The sequence below is a fragment of the Trifolium pratense genome, linkage group LG2, assembly GCF_020283565.1.
Source record: "Trifolium pratense cultivar HEN17-A07 linkage group LG2, ARS_RC_1.1, whole genome shotgun sequence".
Lineage (NCBI taxonomy): Eukaryota > Viridiplantae > Streptophyta > Magnoliopsida > Fabales > Fabaceae > Trifolium > Trifolium pratense.
Window position 1 is genome coordinate 39,493,630 of NC_060060.1, and position 27,131 is coordinate 39,520,760.

The 27,131-nt window shown below is 33.4% G+C and overlaps 3 protein-coding genes across 4 annotated transcripts; 2 read left to right on the top strand and 1 right to left on the bottom strand.

Moving 5' to 3' along the window:
- Nucleotides 1–8,360: 8,360 nt before the first annotated feature.
- LOC123907298 (mitochondrial import inner membrane translocase subunit TIM17-2-like) lies at nt 8,361–9,506 on the bottom strand. The gene has a single exon (XM_045957496.1). It carries the CDS (start codon nt 9,316–9,318, stop codon nt 8,689–8,691), a length of 630 nt encoding a protein of 209 aa, XP_045813452.1. The 5' UTR covers nt 9,319–9,506; the 3' UTR covers nt 8,361–8,688.
- Nucleotides 9,507–12,024: 2,518 nt separating this feature from the next.
- On the top strand, nt 12,025–19,175 carry LOC123907299 (protein ESMERALDA 1). 2 transcript variants are annotated; one of them, XM_045957497.1, is made up of 10 exons: nt 12,025–12,893; nt 14,310–14,379; nt 15,082–15,149; nt 15,250–15,338; nt 15,589–15,786; nt 16,522–16,726; nt 16,831–16,998; nt 17,192–17,359; nt 17,443–17,633; nt 18,271–19,175. In XM_045957497.1, the coding sequence occupies exons 1-10, from the start codon at nt 12,525–12,527 to the stop codon at nt 18,443–18,445; spliced, it is 1,701 nt and encodes a 566-aa protein (XP_045813453.1). In that variant the 5' UTR covers nt 12,025–12,524; the 3' UTR covers nt 18,446–19,175. The 2 variants fall into 2 exon arrangements, with proteins under 2 accessions (XP_045813453.1, XP_045813454.1); XM_045957498.1 differs by lacking the exon at nt 18,271–19,175 and having other exon boundaries at nt 12,082–12,893; nt 17,457–17,627.
- Nucleotides 19,176–20,335: 1,160 nt separating this feature from the next.
- LOC123907300 (phytanoyl-CoA dioxygenase) lies at nt 20,336–24,263 on the top strand. Its single transcript, XM_045957500.1, has 9 exons — nt 20,336–20,629; nt 20,697–20,821; nt 21,159–21,219; nt 21,329–21,397; nt 21,756–21,874; nt 22,752–22,899; nt 23,018–23,162; nt 23,279–23,365; nt 24,050–24,263. Exons 1-9 carry the CDS (start codon nt 20,584–20,586, stop codon nt 24,090–24,092), a joined length of 843 nt encoding a protein of 280 aa, XP_045813456.1. The 5' UTR covers nt 20,336–20,583; the 3' UTR covers nt 24,093–24,263.
- Nucleotides 24,264–27,131: the final 2,868 nt, after the last annotated feature.

Here is a 27,131-nt window from a genome sequence, read left to right on the forward strand (position 1 = left end):
TGAACTCTTTATAGTAATTTAAATTCATCTGTTATCAAGAATTAAAATATATTTTCCTTCAAAAAAAAGAATTAAATATATTTAAAGTAACATAAACAAATTATAACTTAAACATTACAAAATTTAATGCAAATTTTTTTTTAATGAAAGAGCAGAAGATCGAACCAAGACTTCATGCATACAACCCTCACTACTACACCAAACTTATTAACTATATTATTTAATTGTACCTATAAAAATCAAGGGTAACATTAACAAATTAAAGAGTAACTTTAAGGATAACTTCAAAAAATATATGCGTAATAACGTTTTACAAGTATACTATAAAAATAATTATAACATAAATAATGGTATCATTTGTACCCAAAAAAATAAATAATGGTATCATCATCATAATATTTGTATATAACACAAAGTTAAATTTTTTCCTTTAAAAAATTTAGGGTAAATAGGGTTTTACCCCCTGCAAAATAAGTCAATTTTGTATTACCCTCCTGCAAAAAAAAAACTTGGGATTACCCCCCACAATATGAAGATTCTCTCTTTTTACCCCCTGCTTGACAAAAAATAAAAAATATTGTGTCAAAAAAAAAATTATTAAAAATAAAATATGTTAATTCAAAAAGATATGTTAATCCATTGTTTCTAACGCAAAAAAAAAAAAAAAAAAAAAAAAAAAAAAAAAAAACAACTCACAATCTTTTCCTGTAACATAACACAAGTCTTTCTCCTTCTCATTCTTCTTCTCAAAACCCAAAATTATTTTTTCTCTAACACAAACTCAGAATCCCAGAATCCTTTTTATCTAAAATAAAACCTAGAAATCCGCCGAATCACTCCGCCGAATTCGTCGAAACAAATGATTGATGAAGAACAAAGGCAGGAACTAGGAACCGGATTTCCTATAAAGGCAGAAACTGGGTTTTTGAATTTATGGGTTAGGGATTGAATTGATGGGATGAAGAATTGGGAAGAAGAATTATGTTTTTGGGTTAGGAAGAAATTGGGTTGTTGCAAAGGGATGAAGAATAGAAGAACAAAAGAAATTTATGATTATGTTTCTGGGTTTACCGAGATTAATTTTTGGAAGAAAAAAAATTGGGTTCTTTTTGGATTGTTGTTCTTGGTGGTGTTGATGATTTTGTTGATGTTGTTGTTGTTCTTGGTGGTGTTGATGTTGTTGTTCTTGTTGAATGATGAAAGTTATCGTGGTAGGGATGAAGGGGAAATTAGAAAAGAATTTATTATTATTTTTTTAATTTTTAGTTTATTTAATAATAAAAATGACATGTGCAAATTTTAAAAAATAAAAAATAAATAAATGCCACATATGCATGCCACCTCATAAAAAATAAAGATTATATGCCAAGTTGTCAAGTAGGGGGTAAAAAGAGAGAATCTTCATATTGCAGGGGGGTAATCCCAAGTTTTTTTTTTTGCAGGGGGTAATGCAAAATTGGCTTATTTTGCAGGGGGTAAAACTCTATTTACCCAAAAATTTATTATTATCATAATCTACTAAATTGGCCCAACCAAAAACTTAAAATGAAACTTCGGCTAAAGCAAAATTCCATTTTGCAACCTACAAAGTTCTTTAAGAATTAGTCCAAATAAAAAAGTTCTTCTGTGATCTTTATTCCTTTAATCCTTTGTGCAATCAACATAGTACCATAACTTTTTTTTTCTACAGCCGACGATTCTACTTTATATATATAGGGGGTGTATCTGATGAGAACTGATAATTATTGTGAGAAATGAGAACTATTAATAGTAACCATTAGATTTAATTGACGTATCAGATTAAAATCTTCTCACTCGCTTAAAATCTCATGTGATTTTATTTGTACAGATTGAAAAATCTTCTTATATATAATCTTTCCTAATTCATTTGCAGCTCCCTCAAAAAAACTTACCTGAATAAATTTTTACTTCTTTTTTCAATTTTTTAACACAACAATGTCGTGATACAATTTTCTCTTAATTTCACGAATATAGTTTTTTTTTATAACCAAAAGCATTATGCTTAATATAGGCTTAATTAGTCTATTGGTCCCTTAAAGACATTTTAGGTTTCACAATAGTCCCTTAAAGAAAAAAAGGCTCGGATTGGTCCCTTAAAGAAAAAAAGATCCGGATTGGTCCCTTAAAGACATATGTGTTTGTCATATTGGTCTTTTCCGTTATATTTTAACTTCAAATATAACAAAAAATTCCAATGGTTAAAATTTTAAAAATTAATAAGGTATTTGGTGGACCACTTACACTTAATGACATCCACAATCCAGTCAACTAAAACTAACGTTTTTTGTAAAAAAATTGACGGAAATGACCAATTGAGAAACAAACGTGTCTTTAAGGGACCAATTCAGTCCTTTTTTTCTTTAAGGGACCATTGTGAAACCTAAAATGTCTTTAAGGGACCAAAAGACTAATTAAACCCTTAATATATATACCACTGGTTCTTTTGCAAAAAATTATTTAGAAACACAAAACATCAAGCTAGGAGTGCAAATCAAACAACATGCAATCAATTAATCAATTCCATACCGTCAACAACTTTGTCACAAATTAAAAATTCACAAGTACTTGACTCGATGCCTCTCCTCATGAAAGCACCAACATGACTTATGTGTTGCTGTATTTAATTAATTGTTATGGTAATTTTCATTTTGTTTAGCTCAACAAATGCACACATCTTGGGTTAGAATTATTGTCCATTTTCTATCTCAAAAACCACAAACATGAACACAAAAAAGCCAAGAAAAAAAACTAGAAAGACAAATATCCATTATTTTCTTAGAGGGAATTGAACAAGCCGAATGAATGTTCAAGTGTTAGAATAGAATTAGTGAACAGTTTCTGAGTTAATAATAAATTAAATTATGAAAGATTATAGGAATAAATTAGGAAAGATTATATCTAGGAAGATTTTTCAATCTACACAAGTATGATCACGTGAGGTTTTATGCGAGTGAGAGAATTTTAATCTGATATGTTAGTTAAATCTAAGGGTGTGTTTGTTTCAAGGTTTGTAATGTTATTCCTGGGAATATGAGATCTGGAATGTAACATTGCTATGTTTGTTTCAAGTTTTGAAAGTTTGTTCCCATGAATTTTTTAATCCCAGGAATGTTAATTACACATAACTTCTACACTTGTTATTCTCATGCTAATAGGGTGGGAATATAACATTCCCATGGGAATAAAACTCAACTTCCTATAACTTCTCATAACTTCCCACTACCACTCACATTTATTTGCATTTTTATTTTTTCAATTTTTTATTTTATATAAATTTTAAAAACATTCCCAGGAAATCTAAATTTTAACCAAACACATGAGTAGGAATGTTATTCCTGGAAATAATATTCCTAGGAATATCATTTCAAGGAATGCAATTTCATACCTTGAAACAAACACACCCTAAGGGTTATTATCAATAGTTCTCATTTCTCATAATATTTATCAGTTCTCATTGGATACACTCTCATATATATATATATATATATATATATATATATATATATATATATATATATATATATATATATATATATATATATATATATATATATATATATATATATATATATATATATATACATGAGGAGGGATCCGTTGACTGTAAGTCTCCATTGACTTACTCCGCTTAATAACTTGATATCGGCATTACATTTCTCAATAACATATATCAAACGATTTTAGATTTTTCTAAAATTAAACATGGATGATCTATATGATATAAATTTTCAATTCAACAGTTGATTTTGTTAAATTTGTATTCGTTGAAGCGTTATTGAGCGGTGTAATATTATTCAAATGTTACACCGATGTAATTTGATCTCTCCCATATATATATATATATATATATATATATATATATATATATATATATATAGTATCAAATGATACTTCATCGTCTTTGGTTCAAAGATCATACACATTAATCAAGACAACATTAAGAATATTGAGAATAGATTCTCTCCATTAACATGAAGGAAATAGTAGCATCTTAACCATTAATAAAATTGAGATATCAAATAAAAAATGAGAAAAAAAAATTTAAGGGTGAGATTGAAGAAACGTGAGGAACATGAGAGAAAATGAATTGAGAGAATCAATTCTCAGGAATATTGATCACTCCCTAAAGAAATTAAATAAATAAATAATTTTTTTGAAGATAAATAAATAAATAATTGAAAGCCTTGATTCTTAAACACGTCGGTAAAAAGTTCATGATATTTAGCTCTTGATATAATCTTCCATATATTCCTCATATTTAAATCTGTATACATATACTCATCATTATCACTATTCACTAATTTGAAAAGGGGATAGGTGTATTAGAATTAATAAAGGGCGCGGATAGTTTTTACCCAAATCAACTGGGAAGTGGAAGTACGTACCAGCGCCAAAATCAACTAGTGGGCTTTATGGGCTGAAGCAGGAAAATCTCCTCATGATGTTTTCTCTCCCCACCCCCCGTGATTCTTTTATACCCCCAGAATTTCCAATTTTACCCTTGCAAAAAACTTCGGTTTATAGAAACCGAAGTTTTTTTTGGCTTGAAAACCGAAATTTACTTTGAATTTGTACTAGAAAAAATTCGGTTTCTGCGAACCGAAGTTTTTTGCAAGGGCAAAATCGAAATATTGGGGGTATAAAAGAATCACGGGGGGTGGGGAGAGAAAACATCTCTCCTCATTACTCAACCAAAATCTCTGTCAAAAAGTTTTGCGTACGTAGACTTGTACCAAATAAAAAGTACTCTACTATGTATGCTTTTAGGATGTCGAATCATCAGTTCTCGACATCATCAATGGTCTCAGTCTCTTAAAACAAAACTCCAATAAGATATAAAATCCCAGTGAAATGCACACAAATCCTCAACCGGCGCATTAACTGGAGAAATCGACCATGGTATCTACTTCTTTTCAAAATAATTTTGTAGGTTACAATATAATTTTATATTAGTACAACGGAAGTTAAATTAGTAAAAAAAAAATTATGAGATAAAAATTTGTATAATGTTTTTATTTTTGAAAAAAGAAATTAGTATAATGTTATTATTATATATTCATTGTTATAGGTTGAAGTTAAATTTTACTGTACGTTGAAAATCATTTTTTCAAATAAAAAATATTTTTTAATAATAATAGTATATAAATAATATATTGAATTGATAAATTTAAATCATTAAAGTTCAAATATCTTAAATATTAATTGATATGAATTTTATGATGAATTGAGAATGTCATTTTATGTAATTTTATATTATTAACTAGTTAAATTGATTATTTTACCAAACACTTTAATTAGCTTATCCGTCATAAGCTATCAACTATAAGTCATCAGCTATAAGTTAGCTTATCAGATAAACGTTATTTTTACCAAATAGAATCTATGCCACCACTCACTACCGTAAGAAAAAACACTATTCACATATTTTTTTAAAAAAAAATTTAAAGATACAAAAAAGTAAGCATTAATTAATTAATTAATAAATTAAAAAAAAACCATTCGTTTTATTAAGAATTAATATAATTATTTTATTTTAAATAATAATAAATTATAGAGTAAAAATAGGTTTTAGTTAAAGTTAAAATAATAGGGGTAAATATGGAAGAAAAAATGATAAGATATAAGCTCATGAGCTACTTAAAATAGCATTTGAAAAATAAGCTATAAGCTCTTTTTTAAAAACTGTTACCAAAAAGAGCTTTTAGTTTATAAGTTAAAAGCTATAAGCTAGCCAATTGACCTTCTCAAACCGAGCCATAGTTCACTTGTCTTTGTTGTTGTAGCTGTATTTGATGCTAACCTTGTTACTATACTTTGGTTTTCAAGTTAGGGCTTCACCAAAAAAATCTATTTTTTCATATTACTTGTGTTTGTTTCAGATTTTTTCAAAAATCATTTTAGTAAAAAAATTATTTTTTCCATCAAAATGAGAATTTATTTTCAATAGCTTTTATCAAAATCCATTTTTTTATCACTCATTATCCCTCACCATCTTTAAAAAAAATAAAATTAATGATTATAAACAAACGGCAAATAGTTTTAGATTTTCTTCAAAATCTCTATAAAAAAATCTATAGATTTTTTTAAAAAAAATCCATTTTTTTAAAGCTGAAACAAACATGCCCTTAGTTTTGGTGTAATGATAATGATTAGGACAAGAGACGATATGTTAATAGTACACATACACTACACACATACACATAGTTTTGACAATACAATATTTTTCAATGCATATACTTTTTTTTTCCTTCTGTTAGTTTACAATAGAGTTGAGGATCTAACTCAGGATCACCCAAACTCCTTACCACTAAACCAAACCTAGTGGTTTTCAATGCATATACTTGGTTAAGGCAAATGGGAGTTGAACTAGTGATTAAACTTGGATTAGCTGAACAATATAGGAATAGTCTGTTTTAATACATGACTCAATCAGTGTCCCGTGTTTAATTTAGGGCAGTATTACAGTATAAGTAAAAGTAAAGCCATCAAAGACGTGCAAATTACTAATACCAATATTCATAGAAAAGCCGCCATAGTTAAGAGAAAGCATTGCACTTGGCATAGCCGTAGCAACATGAGGGAACAACCATTTTGCCATTTGAGGTGAGTATCGCGCAAACAAAGAACCACAGAAGAACATCCCCTATTATCTGTCACTAGTGTACAGTTTTCATTGATAAATTATCAGGCCAAAGTAAGCAAAGTACAACTCAAGACACATTGTTGTGGTAAGGACCAAGACAAAACAAACTAAGCACCCTAATAATCTAGTTCATTCCTTAAATACTATACTTTTGAAGTTTAATCCCTCAAAAGTTTATTACCGCTCTAAAGCATGGAGGCTCAAATTAAAAACTAAAGAGATTCTTCCAAGGTTGAAAACAAATGGCTTACCTAATACCTACCCACCATATGCATATTCCAATCTGCAGCAATGCACCAGTGCACCAGTTTATCTACCAACAAGCATAGCTACCAAATTTGCATCAATGTAGAATGCGATTCTGTTGCTTAACCATTCTATAAGGGGAAGAAAATAGTATCTTGAAGTAGCCCAAATCAATTAAGGTTTGTTTAGAGAATTCGTTCATTTCTGAATAAAAGAAAAACATTCTCAGCTGATGGTTCTGTTAAGTGTTAACCCAACAAAGGATGAACTGCAAAAAAAATGATAATGGAGAACTATCGAGCTCAGTCTTGGAACAAAACTTGAGGGGTTTGGTTTAATTTACTCCTCCATTCCTAATAATATAACATACTAAGGTAAAAAGAATAGAGGAACTATAAAATTAATTGAAAACTGAAGTGAACAATTTCATCTTTTTTATTTTTGAGTGTTTTCTTCACATCTATTTTTCATATTTACTTCACTTTTATCTATCTAACTAACAATAGTTATATTATAGACAACATGTGTACTTTAAGCCATATCTAAGTAAAAAAAAACAACACCCATAGTATATGAAATAATCAAGATCTCTCTTCTTGGAATTCTTATTGTGCTTATGCTTCTGGTAATGAAGCAAAAGTAGAATAAATGCAGCTTTATCCACATTATTCCTTTCAAAGATAAAAATAATAATGTGAGAAATGATCGGTGAGAGGGAAATACCTAATGCGAAGCGAGGAAAACAATAGATAAAACATAAATCGACAAATAACAAAGAAACAATAGAAAATATGAACCAAGAATGAATAAATAGAAAATATGAACAATTTGCTACCACTTGTTTATGTAGAAGTTGCCATAGTCCAACCTTGCGAGCTTCTAACGCTCGATGTCATGTTGCTTTTGAAACTTCAGAGTACACTTAAAAGAGTAGGCACACGGGGAAACCTGAAATTCTTAATCAAATACCAAGCCAACTAAGGCACAATTTAAAACAGAAACTCATCAATAAGAAACTATAACATATAAGGATTAATGAAATGCATAATTGTATTCCACACATATAGAGATAGAGATTAATTACAAATGCGTAATTGTAACAATACACAACAGGAACACAACAATGATCCTAAAATAACTAAAACAACAAACATACACTCTCATCGATCAGCACCATTTCAATTGAGTTAATCTGATCAGGCTTAATGAAAGATGACACAGAACAAATCTGACAACATGAACCCTCTCTACCGGGCACAACAGAACTTAAGAGACAAAACAGGCTTCCATGTCAAAAGATTGTATTTTCTTTCAGACACAGTGTGTAAGGGCAATGTGATTGAACCAAGCTGAGGTTGCAAAAATGAGATGGGTTACTTGAAAATCTTGGGGTTCCACAGGGGTTTTGGAAAATCATTAAGATTATTGATTGATATCAACAACGATCAAATCAAATCAAATTTGAGTACTAATTCTATTTCCAGTTCCCATCAAATATAACCACCACACATTTATATATCTACATAATTCAGTGAACAATTAACCTGCTTAGTTCATCCAACAATGTCATCATCACTATCTCTTACATATATATCATAAGACAGCATAAAATTCTCTCTTGCATATCAGTAACATAAATAGTAAACTTACAATAAACCTATCCGTGCCAATAGGGTTCACATCGAACCCTTTCAAGAAAACAAACCGAAAACCCTAATTAAAAATGTGATCTTTGGTTCATAATTCTCAGTACTTAGTACTAACGAAATCCAAATTTCTCACTTGTACTCGAAATTGGGAACAGGAGGAGCATCAAAACTCTCCAAAACCTTAGTTTCACTTCCATCAGCGGAAACAATTTCATCTTTCTTCTTATCTTCCCCAAACCACCCACCACCGAACCACGGTTTAGATTCAGAATCAACCGGAGGCGGAGCCTGTTTAGGGAAACCTTGTGACTGTTCATCGATAATCATAGGCTCTTGCTGCTGAGCAGTAAAAACCTTGTTCAACATGATTCCAGCTCCCTCAATAAGAGCCAAAAGAACACCGCCAAAAGCGGCGGATCGAGCTGAAGCAGCTAACCCTTGTCGCGTGGAGAGGAAACCACCAGTGGCGGCGCCGGCTAAGATGGAGTTCCAGGGGTCTTCTTTTTGGCGAAGGTAGACCATGGTACAATCGAAGGAAGAGAAGAGACCACCCCAAACAGCGAAGCTTCCTCCGACACGGGGAGCGTTGAGATGAACGGCTTGTGAAGCGCCGACGAAGCGGGAACCTTTGGGGGAGTTGTAGAGACCTTTGAGGAAGTGAAAGGCGGAGCCACCGACTGCTCCCATGCCGAATGCGCCGCCTATGTCGTCGATGATTCGATCAGGGCATGGTTCCCTTGATGTTTCTGGTGTTCCCATGGTTGAGTTGAGTTGAGTCTCTTTCTCTGAGGGGATGAGATTTCTCTATTTATCTATCTTTGCTTTTTTGCTTATAGCTCTCTCTTGTGTCTTCTAGTAGTAGGTGTGTAATTCTAAAGATAAGTAAGGTTCTGTTTGACGTAGATTTACTCCAAATAATGAGACCAAATTTAATAAAAATATAACAGCACATGCAAATACCTCTTTCTTTTATTGTCATACAAATATCACCAAATTTTACCGGATTAATTTTTCTCTTTCTTTGCTATCGCTCAAACTCGCACTTATAGGTGCCCGTTGTCATTCCTATTTATTTCCCTCCACACCACCCAAAAGAAAGGTCATATGCATCCTAATTATTATTGTCTTCCAAACTTGCACCACATCCTCGTAAAAAATAGATATCACCGTCAAAATAGAGTTAAGCAAAATAACCCTACCTCTAAGATTAATATATCTATTCCGCCAAGAATGCATTTTTTTCTTTAATACATTGAACACTGATTGCCAAGTTGAGACATACCTCATATTAACACTCATCAGTAGACCCAACTATGGCAGTTCAAAGTTAAAATACTACTCGTCGTTTTCAACCACTTGTAGTAAAAAGTCTTGATCTTATCCAACATATGATGTAAAGAGTTTGTCGAGCCTCTAAATAATCTGTGGTTTCTTTCGGTCCACACAACCCACACACAAGCAAGCCACATGAGTTGCATGAAGGAACGTCAAGCTCGAAGACCTCCTGCTGAAGCAGTAAACTAAACAAAATGATCTGAAGGAGTCTGAGCAGTCACCAATGAAGAGTCAATCCAAGAGCCGACAAGAGACCAAAGGGCAACAAAAGTGCTGCAAGAAAGGAACAAGTGCTGAGCCGACTCAACCTCTCCACAGCCACAAACACAATGATGGGTCGCTGTAGATAAAATCCCTCTAGAAACCAGGTTTGCTTTGGTAGATAACCTGTCCCGCAGGAGTCGCCAAGCGAAGATAGAAACCTTCAAAGGAACCTGAGATTGCCAAATAAGACCTGTCGCAGCATCCAAAATAATTGTATCTTGTGTCGTCAAAAGCTTATATGCACCACGAACAGTATAACCGCCGTCCTGGTCAGGCTGCCAACACCACTTGTCGGGAGATGGTAAAAAGTAAAGACTAACACTCACTCTCACCATCTCGAATACGCGCCAACTCCCTCCACCACGTAGACCCACGCGCCCCACCCTCACACATCCTACCTCTCACAACCCCGTAACGGCCTGCCAACACCCGAAACCATAAACCCTCTCTATTCACTAACATCCTCCAACACCACTTACCTAGCAAGGCCAAATTAAACACCCTCTACTGTCTCACCCCTAGACCCCCATACTCCTTACTAAGCATATAGTTTTCCAGTTAACCCAAGAAATTTTCCTAAAGTGGACATGAAGGAAAGACGTTCCTTGAAAAAATCAATTTCGGAAAAATAATATATTTTATATTTTGAACCTTATCAAATTTTATTTGATATATTTTGTTTTTGAGAATAATGTTTTAGACCTTTCTATCAAAACAATAATGCTTTAGACCTTATCGAATTTTAATAATGTTCTCTTTCTTTTTAACAAGAGCGTCCTCATTCATTTTAAATTTATTGGTCTAGAACTTGTATATGTAGCCAATATTCTATGTTGGATAATTAAGTTCTCCTCCAAGTATGACTTTACACTTCAAACCAATCTTTTTATATGTTTTCCTAATAAGAAAGAAATTTATCAGAAAACATATCACCTCACTCCTATATGTGATATGATGCTCCATTCTTTTCCCAAAACATGTATTAGTTATAGGAAGATTAAAATCCGATGAAAAATTAAGGATGGGGGTAATGGATTTACCCTCTGCATTTACCTCCCTGAAGCCATATCCCACATGCAAGCTCTCAAAACCTCTCGATATACTTCATATATGTCAATTTAGATCTCCTTTCAGAACAATCTTTACTCATAGTATCCTCCCAAAACTTTATTTAAGGTGTTATTCTAACCCTATATGAGGTGTGCAAGTACTAATGCCATTAAATATGTCTTGTTCCACTACAAAATTTAGTGGAGACGATTTTCTCCATTGGCATAATGGTGCAGTTGAATCTCAGCCACTGATTCACTATTGATCCAATACGTCCCACAAAATTCGATGACTGTGACCAACATCAGACTCTCTATTGAAAAACTTAGCAGAGAGGATCCCTTCCCAAATTTTAAGAATATGATATAATCTTATATTCTTTTTACATCCAAAAAATCCTTCTTCCACTTTTTATCAACAACAACAATAACGACTACTCAATTTTTTGATTTAATTTTACCAATATACAAAAGTTAAATCTTAAAGTGTCTAATTCTTTCGCCGATCTACCACTTAATTTCTTGTAAGCACATAAAATTAACCCTCATCCAAATCATAGTATCCATTGTTTTCATAGATTTTACCGTTAGAGTTCCTATATTTCATGTTCCAAAGTGAATCTTTTTTATGAATTTTATTTTGTTTTGTAAAGTTTGAAAGTAAAATATATTATAATAAAATTGTACCCATTAATCAATTATAAGTAAGATATAAGTCAAAATAAAATCAATTAAGAAGATATTATTGTTTAAATATCTCGACTAATAAAAAAAATCTGTATTAGTAGAAAGAAAGATAATTTTAGAAAAAGAAAATGAAAAAATAAAAATGGCCAACAACTCCATTTTATGTTGTTTGTGATCAAAAGGTCAAAATCTAGAATCATGGTCTTGTTTGTTCGCTCTTGTTCTGAAAGCGAAACGTAAGAAATTCCAAAACATCATCAGATGATGTTTTTCTTCTTACCATTATCAGAAAAAACCTCAATCTATTGCTGCAACACATCTGAAAAATTACCTTCTCTTTTCTTGACGCACCCATTTTCACAATCCAAATAAAAAAATAATCCAATTCAATAATTCAATTATATAATAATTTATTAAAATAACAAAAATACCTTTCTTTTCAAATCATTCATCATAATAACTTTGATTGCATTGTATTGTATAAGAATAAGAATTTCCCAGCTAAAACCAAACCAAACCCACGTGCACGCTCTCTTTCATCAAAACGGCACCGTTTTGATAGAGAACGAGAAAGAGCGTGTTTCGATAATGATGATGATGATGATGATGTAGAGAGGTTGTTGATCTGAAATGCAACCGTACAATCGGTTACCGAGCAGCGGGCATACCACGCCGTCCTCTCCGAAGTCGCCGTTACGGTCGCCGAGGCACCGGCAAGGGCGGTCTAAGGCGGGTAAATTTTCTACCGGAGGAGGGAGGAGTAGTTTAGCGCAGAGATTGAGTTGGATGTTGCTTTCTGTACTTCTCCGGCGACAGGGGATTTTCCTGTTTGCTCCTTTAATTTATATCTCCGGTATGCTTCTTTATATGGGAACGGCGTCGTTTGATGTTGTTCCGGTCATTAAACACCGTGATGCTCCTGGCTCGCTTTACCGGAGTCCTCAGCTTTATGCCAATCTTAAACATGATATGGATTCGGATAATTCTTCTACTGATGCGGTTTGTTTGATTCTTTGCCATTTCAAATCTGTTCCTATCATATTTTTTTTCAAATATTTGAAATTATGTGCCAATTCTCTTTGCTTATTCTGATTTAGATTTTTCAAATTAAGCTTCTGAAAGTTGATTTATGTCTTGATTTCAAATGTAGCTTGTTTTTGTTGGGGCAATTTTTTTGTATTTGATTTTTGAAGTCAAATTGTTTATCAGGTTTGAATCCTGTGGCAATAATGCAATGTGGGCTTCCATTTGGTTTTGTATGTGCTGTTGACTTTAGTTACTAGAAAGCCGTCGAATAAATAATCTGTGTTAGGATTATTGCATGTGTGAAGAATTATAAGTTTGTTCATGTTATGAGTTTGACTTGAGTGTGTATGTATGGGTTGGACTATATATGTTTTACTTGACCTTAGGAGGTTATTTTTATAATAAAATGGGAGTTTCTCGCTCTTTCTCTTATCCAATAAAATTCCCAAATTTCAACAATCTGTATAAGAAAAGTATATTGATTATGCAAAAGGTTGATTGGAATTGACAATACTTGCTTGTCGTACTTGCCACGTGGATATTTGTTTTCGGAAAATTGTTCTTCTGTGTTTTCTAGCTTGTGATTTGGAGAGGTGGGAATGAAACTTTTTGGCTGCATTCATGTACTAGCAAGAAAGTTCCTTCATTTTTCTTCCTTTACCAGGGAGTTCGTAAGCCCTGTAATTTGATTGGATAGGATGGGTTGAGTGTGACATTGAGACTCATGGGGGATGAAACCTGACAAGAGTTTCTTGGTAAGGAACTTGGGTGTTCATAGGAGAAAAAGCTATTGGCAAAAGCATGAAATTTCTTGTAGCTACTTTATCTTGTGTTAAAATTGTAGCTATTTTCTTTTTAGAAGACTGACATTGCTCACCTTCCAAGGGATGGATTCCTTTGAGATGATACTAATGATTACCAAATAAAGAAAACGTCCATAACCTTCTTATGTATGGCGTCTTTTCATAAGTTGAATTTTTTGCTTCTATTGGAGTCATTTCATGTTTGTATCGTAATGTCATTATGAGTATGACATTTTCTACTAAATTTTCTATGTTTTTATTGAATGCTGGCACCTAACATTACAAGATGTATAGGTATATTTTTCAGCTTCTGCAAGAATAATTTCTTCAGAGTCTTACATATTATTCTTAATTTTGGCAATTCAATAACTACTGAAGATTTTGTCAAAAAAAAAATAACTACTGAAGATATTAGAATTTAATCATATGTATGTACATGCACAATTATTATTATTTTTTTTTCATTATCACTTTGAGTCTTTTTGTTGGTATCTTCCACCGTACTTTGTATATCTTTACACTTTGCCAAATTTTGTTGCGATGAAATTGGCTACATTCAATGACATGATGCTAAACTTCTTTTCAGATATCTACAATTTGGAAGACTCCATATAGAGGTGGTGAATGGAGACCATGTGTAAACAGATCTTTAGAAGGTATAGTATTATTTGTATTTATTTACATAAATGATGACATTTTTTCCTCTCCCAATGTGGTCAAATAACGGCTATAGCCATGTTATAGGATATCAGAATTTAACAAACTACTATTTTGTTTTGGTCGAAAAAACAACTCCTACTATTGTTCTGCGATACTTGATTTAGTATAAAGTGTTGTCAAATAGCGGCTATAGCTGCCTTATAGCACTGTAGCTTATCAGAATTTGAACAAGCCACTATTTTCTGCGATCCACAAGTGACAACACCTCTCTCTCTCTCTCTCTCCAGGTGTGAAAGTTGATTTTGACACCAAATTGAACCTGTTTATTTTATTTAATCCAAAGGTCCACATTTAATCATTTAATTCCTCACAAAATAATCTCTCCCGTATTTATTGCACCTATCGGTTTTTACTCACATTATTTCTTCAACAAAAAAATTCTCACCATTACAAACTCCAATCAATTCTTGTAAAAGGTATAATTCACGACGCGTTGAAGAAGAATTAAGAATCCATTTTGATTCTTCCTCCAAATTTTTGCCATTTAATGTATGAAGGGGTCCATTATTGTCGGGATACCTTATACATGAATTGATGCTGTTGGTTGTTGCTGTATGTACATTTTATTATTATATCTTGGAAATCACACGTCTTTGTTTCGCTGACTATTACTTTATATGTTGTTGTGTTGTTGATAGACCTACCTGAGTCAAATGGATACATATATGTAGAGGCTAATGGTGGCTTAAATCAGCAAAGGACATCGGTTAGTGTTTTCTGTACATTATTTTACAAGTATTGAAAGCATATTTAATTTATATTTATTCTTACTCAACTATTTTGTTAATGATGTCAATGCTTTATAGGTATGCAATGCCGTTGCTGTGGCTGGCTATCTAAATGCTACCCTTGTGATCCCCAACTTCCATTATCATAGCATATGGAAAGATCCTAGGTTGGTTTGTTTTACTAAAATTTAGTTTGTGTTTTAGAACTGTTTTTCCGGATGGAATATTTTGTATTTATACTAGTGCTTTTAATATTTGATAATTGCTCAATGTGCCCCTGTAATGTTACCAGAGGTGGGGGTGGATTGAGAAACTATCACTATTTATTGGTTGTGATGTGTTTCTTTGTATTCACAATGGTGTTGTTAATTTAGTTTGAAACTGCCCAAACTGATCCATAATATTTCACATGTCCAGCAAATTCAGGGACATTTATGACGAAGAATATTTTGTTGATACCCTTAAAAATGATGTGCGGGTGGTTGACAAGATTCCTGAGTACCTGATGGAAAGATTTGGCAGCAACATGACAAACGTACACAATTTTAGGATCAAGGCATGGTCATCCATTCAGTATTATAGAGATGTTGTGCTCCCAAAGTTACTTGAAGAAAAGTGAGTGCATGATGTTAGTTGTACGAAATATTTTTATCATTAATATTGATCTCTAATAGTTATTACTCCCTCCGGTCCTATATATAAGGAACATATTGAGAAAAATACACATACCAAAGATGCTTATTTTTTTAATTAAAAATTCTAAAATGTTATGTGTTATTCCAAAACTAACCTTGGGAATGTGTATGTGTAATGTGTAATTAATGCATAACATTAGAATAGGTTGCATTTTATACAATTTAATAACGGTATACAAGGGATTATCTATTTAATAAAGAATAAATTTAAAGAGTGTTTCTTGTAAAAAGGACCAAATTTTTTTTGCAAAGTGTTCCTTATATGTAGGACCGGAGGGAGTAGTTGTTAAACAGTTTGGTGTGATTGGTACTTGTCCAAGGTTAGGACAAGAAAGAAAGGAGTGCACAATATTGTGTTGTTTTTGTGGCCTTTTGGCTGTTGTGTGATGTATTTGGCTTTATTGACCTGCTGGGAGTCTTTGCAATGTATGCCTATTATCTGATGATAAGGAGGCTGGAAGTTTTTTTATTTTTTTGGTCATGTAGCCTAGTGGCTAGAAATTTCACGCTTAAGGTGGATAAGTGGGATGATCGGGGTTCGAACCCCGACCCCGTGCATATATAATGCAATGTCCCTGCCAACTGAGCTAAGCTCACGAGACAGGAGGCTGGAAGTTTTAATTACATATTTAATGTAATTTATTCATTCATGTAGGGTTATACGAATTTCACCTTTTGCGAATAGATTGTCATTTGATGCTCCTCCAGTTGTCCAGCGCCTCAGGTGCTTAGCAAATTATAAGGCTTTACGGTTTTCAACACCTATATTGACCATAGGTGAATCTTTGGTTGAAAGAATGAGAGCGCATAGTGCCATTAATGGTGGTAAATATGTTTCTGTACATCTTCGTTTTGAAGAGGTTAGTATTGATCAAATATGAATGCCTATCAGTATATATTGTGAATCTTGACATTGCATGTTAATTTTTGCTGCAACCGATGACACATGGTTTCCCATACACAGGATATGGTTGCTTTCTCCTGTTGTGTTTTCGATGGTGGGAAACAGGAGACACAAGATATGATTGCTGCAAGAGAAAGAGGTTGGAAAGGGAAATTTACAAAACCTGGGCGAGTCATACGTCCTGGAGCAATCAGGTTAAACGGAAAGTGTCCCCTCACCCCACTAGAGGTTATTATCTCCTTAAAACTTTTGTGATTTTTTAGTTTGTAAGTATATTTCAGGAAATGCTTATTTCTTTTTGTAGTTGTTAGTCTAGCTAGAAGGTTAGTTGGTTTCCTGAAAGTTCTCAGCAAAATTTTGTTGTGTGTTTTGTGTAATTGCATTCATTTTATTTTGTAAATGTCTTCAACCATCTCTTCAGGTTGGCCTGATGCTGAGGGGAATGGGTTTCACAAAGAACACATCTATCTTTTTGGCATCTGGACTAATATATAATGCTGAGAAAACAATGGCTCCACTACTACAAATGTTTCCTAATTTGCATACCAAGGAGACTCTAGCTTCTGAAGAGGAACTTGCTTCGTTTAAGGTACAGATTTGTAATCTTATGTTATTTGTCCAATCCTGGACTGGTTTATTTTTATGATTTTTGACTTGAGTTAGTTGTTCTAGAATTATTCTTCCAGGATGGCTGCTATCGATTACACTGTTTGTCTTCACAGTGAGGTGTTTGTCACAACTCAGGGTGGTAACTTTCCCCATTTTCTGCTGGGCCACAGAAGATACTTGTATGGTGGACACTCTAAAACAATTAAGCCTGATAAGCGGAAGTTAGCATTGCTGTTTGATAATCCCAATATAGGGTAATACATCATTACATATTAGCAATCTAGCATTTATCTTGTTCGAATTTACATAGCCAGTATGATTCAGAAAAGTCCTCGCCTCCCGAACAGCACAAAAGAGGGGAAAAAAATCCCCCTCCCCTTAACACCTCTGTTTAAAGTAATTATGATTACAAAATTTCATGATAGTGATATCAATAGGAGTCATTTTTGTTACAAGGTTGTTCAGAAGAAAATATCCTTATCATGATAGCATATGTTAACTGGAGGGTGTAAATTCTTGGATAACTTAGGCTACTGAGCAATGCCTTGGTGTCAAGAAATGTCTCCTTTATAGAAAGAATAGTGCTGCCTATGCAATAATTGCTTTTACAAATATGCCAAACTTGTGAGTCCAATTGAGTTTAAGAGGAAAAAAGAGTTCAGTGTCAATTGCAAATTTAGAAATTAGGTAGCATTTCTCTTTATATAATTTCCTTAGTTCCTACTTTTTTTTTTTCTTTCTAGAGCTTGGTTATTGTACTGATAACTTCTTGACATTGTAAACAATATGACGGATTCACTGAGGTTTCTAGCTGTTCTTAAAAAGTTTAAAAATAATATTTTTCTTAATAGAAAGTATCTGAAGCCTCCCTCTAATTTTATTACTTTCCAGATGGAGAAGTTTCAAACGTCAACTGCTGACCATGAGGTCGCACAGTGATTCCAAGGGAATTGAGCTCAAAAGACCAAATGACTCTATATACAGCTTTCCATGCCCAGATTGTATGTGCCGTGCCAGTAGAGCTGCCAATAGAACCGACGATTCAAAATCTTCATCAGCAGCTTGATCTACTCAGAGTTTGATGGGTGTTTCTGTTACCTATGATTTTGTGAGCATGCCTTGCCGCTGACCGCATTTCTGATACCATGATTGTTTCATTTTCTCTCCTCTCCCTCCCCGTCTGGTGAGAAGGCATATACACATCATTTTTGGAGATCAAAGGATTTTGTTGAACGTCTCATTGTTCTGATTATATATTTGGATTAATTAAATTTCAAGGGAGTGACTTGTTTTTATGCAAATGATGCCAATTCACTTCAGAACAGAATGGAAAATGTTCCTTTGCAGGAATCTCTCCCAGAACATTGAGTGAGCTATGTTTCGCACATGAATTAGCAGCTGCAGTATCGAACGAGCTGTTTAAAGAGTCAAAGGACAAGCTCAAGTTCCTTCACAACCTGCCTGTACATTATGTGAAGTATGATACTAATCATGTGTTAAGGCTGTATCATTTTTTATTTTTTGATATATTAAGGCTGTAGCATTCAATAGCTGTACATGTACAAAATTCAGGGTCCATATGGTTTTCTTTGATCTATTTTAGGTTAGTTTCTTTTTCCTTTGTTCCTGTTATCAGTTTTGTATTTTGTTTGCCCTCAGGGTCTAGTTGTTAGTTATATGACTGTATCTTAGCACATTTGTTATTCTTTTACATTGGCGCTCCATCGTTTCCACGATGATACCAATGTATGTAACTATTTCACCATTCATAACAAGCAATTCCAAAAGTTTGCGTACATTGTTGGAAGAAATTCACTTCTATTTCCCAAATTCATGTTTGCAATGCAATATGAAATGAGAGGCATTTCTAATGAGTTATGACATTCTGAAGAAACCCACTGCACTGAGAGATATTTTTAAAGTTTGATGTTGATTTTAATAAAGGGAATTAGGGAACTTCACAAGATTAGACAAACATATCGAATCTAGAAACCACCATAATGACAAGATTGACAAGGGTACTTCAACTGCTCAACCAAATACATAGCCTTAGGTAGTTAGGTTAATCTAAGATTAGCCTAGATATTCATCAGGATATATATGTCCATTGCTGTCATAATCTCAACCTAATTTTACCCCGACCTGAAGTAATTAATGAGTCATACTAAATCCAAACTGGTGCTTGACTCCTAGATTCACCTAAGCGCATGCAAATTTCCATTATTTCATACTTTAAGCATTAGCTTCACTTAGTCAAAAAAAAAAAAAAGCATTAGCTTCACTTTGCTATAGGAAAATATTACCTTTCTTATTATTACCTACTGAAATTTTATAACATACAATATTACCTTTTTATTTTAAGGACAAAACTCAAAACTTAAGTGCATTTCTGTTGAGTCAAAAAAAAAAGTGCATTTCTGTAAGAGCTTCTGGTGACGTTCTTAATTTACAATACAATATTGTACTTATAATAAATTTTGAGAAAATAATAGTAGTTATAAATATTTTAAGCTAAGAACAACACAACAATACATAATTTTTTTTGCATAAGCTTTGCCATTATATTAACCGGTTATTTGCACCAAAAAGTTATAGCCCGAAATTTTTGAAGACCTGAGCATAACTCAAGTATAAGAGAGAGTTTAGAAATAGTTTTAACTAGAAATAGCATACGTGAGACGCACAAGCTGAATTATCCGCTTTCAATCATATGTTTAAGGATCCCAAAACTATTATTACTTGGACAAATTTGTTGTGAGTGATATGTCAATTTTTTTATAACTATATGCGATAAGATACATATAGTTAAGTGCAATAATTAGCTACATTCAATTGGTAGAAATATTACATATATAACATGGTTGACATCCAGGTACATCTACACTAACCAAACTACTAGTAAAAAAGAGTATGACGGCGAGTATATTAAATAAGGATAAGGATCATGTTAAATAACATCTCGAGATTCAAGACACTTGTTAAACATATTAAAAAAAGAAATAAAAGATCAAATTAAAGGTAAAATATGACTTTTTACCCATTTAAGGTAGTATTAAATTCGCAAATATATCATTTTTAATTAATAAATAAATTTAAAAGATAGGCAGATTTGAAATTGATTGTGTGAATCAATCAATCTTTTGGAATTGGAGTATATCTCGTTACAGAGAACATTTGACATTGTGAGGCAAATCACAAGACGCGATGGGTTTGCTTAGTTCGGATCAGCTTGAATCCTTCAACTCTCAAGGTAACTAACTAACCCTTTCACTTCAATTCAATTCTAGTCCTTAGTTCATAACCATATGCACACACAGGTTATCTTGTGATTGAATCGTTTGCTAGTGAGGATGAAATTCAGAGCATGATCAAGAGGATGGAACAGTTGGTTGATGAATTTGATCCTTCTTCCACCGCCTCTATTTTCTCCACAAAAAACCAGGTTAGTTAGTTTGTTACTCCCTCCCTCCGATCTCATATATGATCAGATACATTAATAATTGAATGAACCTAAAAATTGAAAACTTGCTTATATATGAGACCGCAAAGAGGTACTTACTTACTCAAGCCCTGGTAACTAACCAGGACTTCGGCCAGGAGATAAGTAAAGTTTGACTAAAAAATGTTTTTCCTAGGAATCGAACTCGTGTCCTCTCGAAAGAATCTGTGCTAGAGAGCTCATTAATTAATCATTTGGTTGCCTTATACTTTTCATTATAATGTTGAATTTTGTTTTTGTGTGTGTTTCTTGATGTTCTTATTCTTGTTCTCTTTTTCAGCAAAAGTTGACTGATGATTATTTTTTCGAGAGTGCAGAAACAGTTTCATTCTTCTTCGAAGGTATTCAAAAGAAAAATAAAAATTCAATTTTTTTTGGTTTTAGTGCAATAATTTGGGTTCTTTTTGAAGTTTAATTAATCTCTTTTATGTTTGATTAATCTCTTTTTAGAGAAAGCATTTGGGGATGATGGTAACTTAAAGCAGCCAAAGCAAATTTCCCTCAATAAAGTTGGCCACGGTAAGCCTAATCCTTCTGTGTATGGTTGGAATTGCAGCGAGTTTGGTTCTGTGATTTTGTTGAAACTTCAAAGCGTAGCTTTTTTCGAATCACCGTCACACACGTTGATTCTGTCAAACTCATCGCTAATCCAAACATGCACTCAACAGTAATTGTTCATAGTTCACAATATATGTAGTTGAACTAGTTTGTTTAGGCAGATGTGAGGAAGGCAGTGAAGGCACTATTTTTCTTAGTTTGTATTAGTTTGTTTGGTAAGATTTTTTGGAGTAGAATTGTTCGATGTAAGTTGATTCAGTTTGGTTTGAATCCAACTTTTCATTTTTTTGGACTGGGATTTTGTTGTGATTTTGTGCAGCACTTCATGAGATTGAGCCTGCATTTAAGAAGTTTTCTTCTTCTGAGAAGGCTTCAAGTTTAATGAGCTCCTTAGGTTACAAGAGACCGGTGATTATGCAGTCTATGTATATATTTAAGGTACATTTTCTGTCTTTTATGTGTTCTGTTTCTAGTTATACAAAATGAAGTTTAGTGTTTTATTGGGGGAAGGGGTTGTGGGATTTTGATCTTCAAATTTTTGTACTTAATTTGCTCTCTGCTTGGGTTAATACACTTTCCCCACCTAAATATTGCTACCTGTGTACTTCTTCAATTTGCGATCGAACTGGTGTGTGTCTGAATATGATGCTTGAAAAACTGTGTAATATGGTCATGGTGGTTTAATACATGAAAACTTTTGGTTATTTACGTTTTGAAATAAACTCGCGTGCATCATCCAAAATGGCATATATCTTGGTAGATTGTTAACAACTCTTTAGCATTGTTATTTTTTTTTCTTTTCCAGCAGCAAGTGTTATTATTAACTTATTATTTTAATATACCAAATTACCAACATAATGGAAGTTGCTTTGGTTTACTGTGTTTGTTTTTGAATTTAATGATGATTCGGTGGTCTTTTTGATACATTATATATATATATATATATATATATATATATATATATATATATATATATATATTCGGTTAGTTATTTCAACATTGTTGTTGTTTGGGCTTGAAGACTCATCCATCTTTTTATAAGCAGGTGATATATTAAGGCTGATTGAATTTCCTTTTTCAATCATTCATCAATGAATATTTTGTGATCCAACCTGAGTTTGAGAAATATGCTATGACTTTTCATTTTGTTGCTATGTCTTGCCTTCGCTATTACATTTATATACTTTTCTGATTGAAAAATTATAACTGGACATGGTTATGTGCTGTTTCAAAATTGCAATGTGGAGTGTCTTAGTATAAATGCATTTGATGTCTGATCATTTTCATAACTGCATTGCAAAAAAATTATTGGCAGCAACCTGGAATTGGGGGTGAAGTAGTGCCGCACCAAGATAACTCGTTTATTTATACTGAACCGCAAACATGCACGGGGCTGTGGCTGGCTTTAGAAGATGCCACCATATTAAATGGTTGCCTTTGGGCAATTCCTGGATCTCACAAAAGTAACGTTTTTCTCTTTCTGGTTTATGGTTTATTTGTTAGCTGGGTCATTTATCCTTTGCCCAGGTTGATCAGATCTAATCATTTTTCTCTTCTGTTTTTATTCTATGGTCGATGTAGATGGGCTTCTTAGAAGATTCATAAGAGATGAAAATGGTGTCAAATTTGATAGACCATCGCCATCTTATGATCAAAAAGATTTTGTTCCTATTGAAGTAAAAGCTGGATCTTTGGTTGTCATCCATGGCGATCTTATCCACCAAAGGTTTGTTAAAACAATTCTCTCCGGACGATGTATTTCATTTCATGTAGAAGGGAAGTTTCCTTCAAAGGTGAGTTACCGATAATTCATTCTTATCTGATTTTCTGTGTGGATGGCAGCTTTGAAAACCAGTCCACAAAATCAAGACATGCATATAGCTTGCACGTGGTAGATACAGATAGCTGCAAATGGGCACCAGAAAATTGGTGAGTTTGGATCATAGGAAGAGTTTTTTTACTCTCTCTTTTTCACTTTTATAAGCTCAATCATCATTAAAAAGTCTATTTTCTTAAAGATATGTGGAAGATTTATATGGTCATCTTAGATAATACACAATTAAGGAAAATACCTCAAGTGGTTTAGGTATGTATGGATATGAAGAGGATCCGTAGAACTGTAGAGCTCCCAATTAGGAGTGTAAATTATATGGGGTATATACAATAGTTAGAGAACGAAAATAATTTTTGACGACACCATTAAGAAAGATTTGACACTAAATGGTTTTGTGAATGAATAGACATGATTTCCAATAAGCTATTATGAAATATTCCCATGTAGTTGACTCCACCTAGTGAGAAAAGACTTCTGTTGTTATGTTAATAGTAATACATGATTCACCTGTGTTTTGCTTGAATTTCTTGGATACTGACCAATTTAGTTCTCTGCCGTTATATAATTCTATCTATGAGCTCCTTTATTGTTTAGCATCTTTGCCTACAACTTTTGTTAGGACTTGCATTATTTCTTAGATATACGTTTTTCAGTTTCCTGAATCCCGGTACCATGGGTTTCTTGTGTTGCACCATTGTACTTCTAATGTTTCATAGACAAATCAGTACACTACCTCTTTGGGTGGCTTTGCTAAACACTTCTATCAATTTTTGTTTCAGGATCAGACGGAAAGTGGAGCCAGAACCACTCTATGTAAACTAACCATCTTTGCAAATTTTAAAAAAAAACCGTATAGTCTGATGTTTACTTCGCAAATTTGTACCAAGACTAGGTATTTTTCATTTGTTGTTATAGCGTTGTAATAATGTCAACCGCACATGTTGCCAGTACTTGCCGCCAATTAATACATTCGATTGATTTGGCTTTGGGTTATGAATAAGTGGAAGACTAAGGTGCACAACATAATATCTGGTGTATGACTGTATGAATATACAATTAATCTAAACTGAGGTATACATGATAAAAAAAATTGACTATCTGCTCTAAATATAGTTTATTCAAACATTAGGTGACTAAGATGGCTGTTGAAAGTTATGCACAGATCATGTGCTGAACACATGCAACAGTGACGAACAATCAAAAAGCCTGCGGCTGGGGTGTACCATTGTCCATTGCGTACTTCCCTTAAGGATTTATTTGCGAATTTTACAAATTTCACATGATACAACAAATTCTTCTTGGAAGCTTTGAGGAATTAGAATAACTCAAAATAAGTAAATATTTGGGTCGAAGATGAATTGATAGAATTACGCTAAACTATTGTGATTTTGGCAAAATTATGGAAGTCCCCCGTCCGCCGATCACGTGAGCATCCAGTCAGCACATAGCGAATGAAAAAAGCTGTCAATCCAAACATAAATAGAATACAAAGATGACACTTGATGAGAATAAATTGAATTTTGAAGTGTAGCAAGTTGAAGGGGATTATTATTTGTTTAAAAATCACATGAGTGGACCAAGAACACTTAAATGAGATGATGCAGGTCTTTTCTAGCTTAACGAAGATCCTGGATTCGATTCCTGACTTGGACATGCAGCAATAGGGAGAGTTTGCCCCCCATTTGAGTCCCACAAAACTTGAGGGATTAATCTCTGTAATTATGCGTAGAGAATACTCGGTATCCGGCTCTAGGACCGGATACTTGAACATGTGTTTATAATGTATTTTAACAATGAACATATGAATAGTCCATTCTCTTCAAATAGAAACTTTATATCTTCAAAATACATTCATGTGTGAAATGCAAATCATTATTACTTTTGTTGGGAAAAGAAGTGTGGTACAAGAGTAAAAAAGGTAAGTTCTTGAATTTGAATGATGAACTTTCAACATCATCATAATTGAAGGGTTAAAAGACAAACATATCACAAATTATCATAAAAGAAAAAACAAAAATGATTTGTGCAATATGAATGATGTGATATTGCCATGGAGTTGGAAGAGACAGAGAGACAAGAGAGTCTAAGGCTAAGGGCAAGATAGCATATATTAGCTAGCTAGCATAGTAATCTCTCTCTCTCTCTCTCTCTCTCTCTCTCTCTCTCTCTCTCTCTCTCTCTCTCTCCCTCCCTCCCCTCTACAGTGGTGATTGTGTCCTTTTCCTTTGACACATTGTTTTGTTTGGGCTTTGCAGACATGCAGGCAGTGATGACAAATCCTGCAACTTCTAGTTTTGCATAATGGTAGACAAACCCTTCTTTCTTTCACTCTTCAATTATGAATGCCTCTTTTGAACATAAATTGGGTCCTTCAGTATTCTAATTGTACGACTCTATTTTGTGGTCAGGGGGCTCATTGTCTTTCACTTCTGCTCTCTTGCTGGGTCAACGTCAGCCCAGACCCACAACCGTTTTCTATCTTTTTTATGTTCACTTTGTGTTAAAATTCTGGTTATTAGGGAAAGAGAGTTCAGTAATCCAGAGTTTAACTGCGAGGTAAATTTTTCAAAAGAACAACTGCGAGGTAAATAAAGTTTGACTAAGAATTCGGGTTATTTTCCGTGCTTTGGTGGAACTCATTAACCACTTGAGCCCAATAACTTAGTTATCTTTTTTACGTTTACATAAAAACCAGTATAGATAATCGTGCAGTCACACGAGTCCAATGTCTTTTATTCGATATTTAAGTATCATTATATTAAGATAGACAATTTATTTAGAATTGCTACTAGCTCAATTGGTAGTTCATTGCTAATTGCTACTAGCTCAATTGGTAGTGAGAATCGATTGAACAATGTACTTGAACCCAAGGGTATGCAGTTCGATTCTCACGGAAGACAAAAACTCTAGAAAAGAGCGGGTAGAGAAGATCGTGAGGTACAACGCCGAGATTTCTTAGTTCTTACTAAATACATAGAAAAAGCATCTGGGCTATTACACAAAGTTCTTTATCATGATAATGGCTTTCAACATGGAATAGGACCAAGCATGATAGTTCTTACCGTCAAGAGGTGGTGCAAGCAACGAGTGCAACCATGGTGCTTTCATTAGGATGAATGTAATACGGGTTATGAGATATGACTGAGTGTAGGCACCGGTGGAATCTCAACTACATTTGCACGAGCCCGTGTCATGATGAAAGCCAATAGAAGCAAAAAGAAGGAAGCAATAGAGACAAAAGAAATGGAGACGAGAAGAGATATGCGCGGCAGAGCTGTAATACCATAACAAGAAAATGAATCTCCATTCTGAATAAGGAAAAATTTGAAATGTAGAAATAAAACTTGAAACTTAGAGAAAAAAGTGAATTTCTCAATGATCAAAATCAGTTTACAAGAGTACAAATGTGTTCATATATATACATATAGATGAAGTCATAGCAACTAACTCACCTATATACATAACTACCTAACTGACTTACTTAAGTAACAAGTAACTAATTAATCTACAACCATGGTTTTAAATTGCGGTCGCGGTAACGGTTGCGGTTGTTACAATTGCGATTATGCAACGCGCAATGAGGCTGTTGCAGCGTGAAATTATTTTGAAATTTCACTAGCTATATAAAATAACAACACTACTTTACTACACTATTTACCCACGATTCGAATGTGCTTAAAATACACCGTTGAGAGATCGTTAAAAGTAAGATTTTGCATATTAGATTTGACACAAATTAGGATTTGAGGTTCATGAAATTTATTTTTTGGTGAGAAAATTTGAACAACATGATTTGATGCAGTTACGATGCGACCGTACACGTGAATTACCGTCACACCACAAGTGCGGCTTGATGCGATT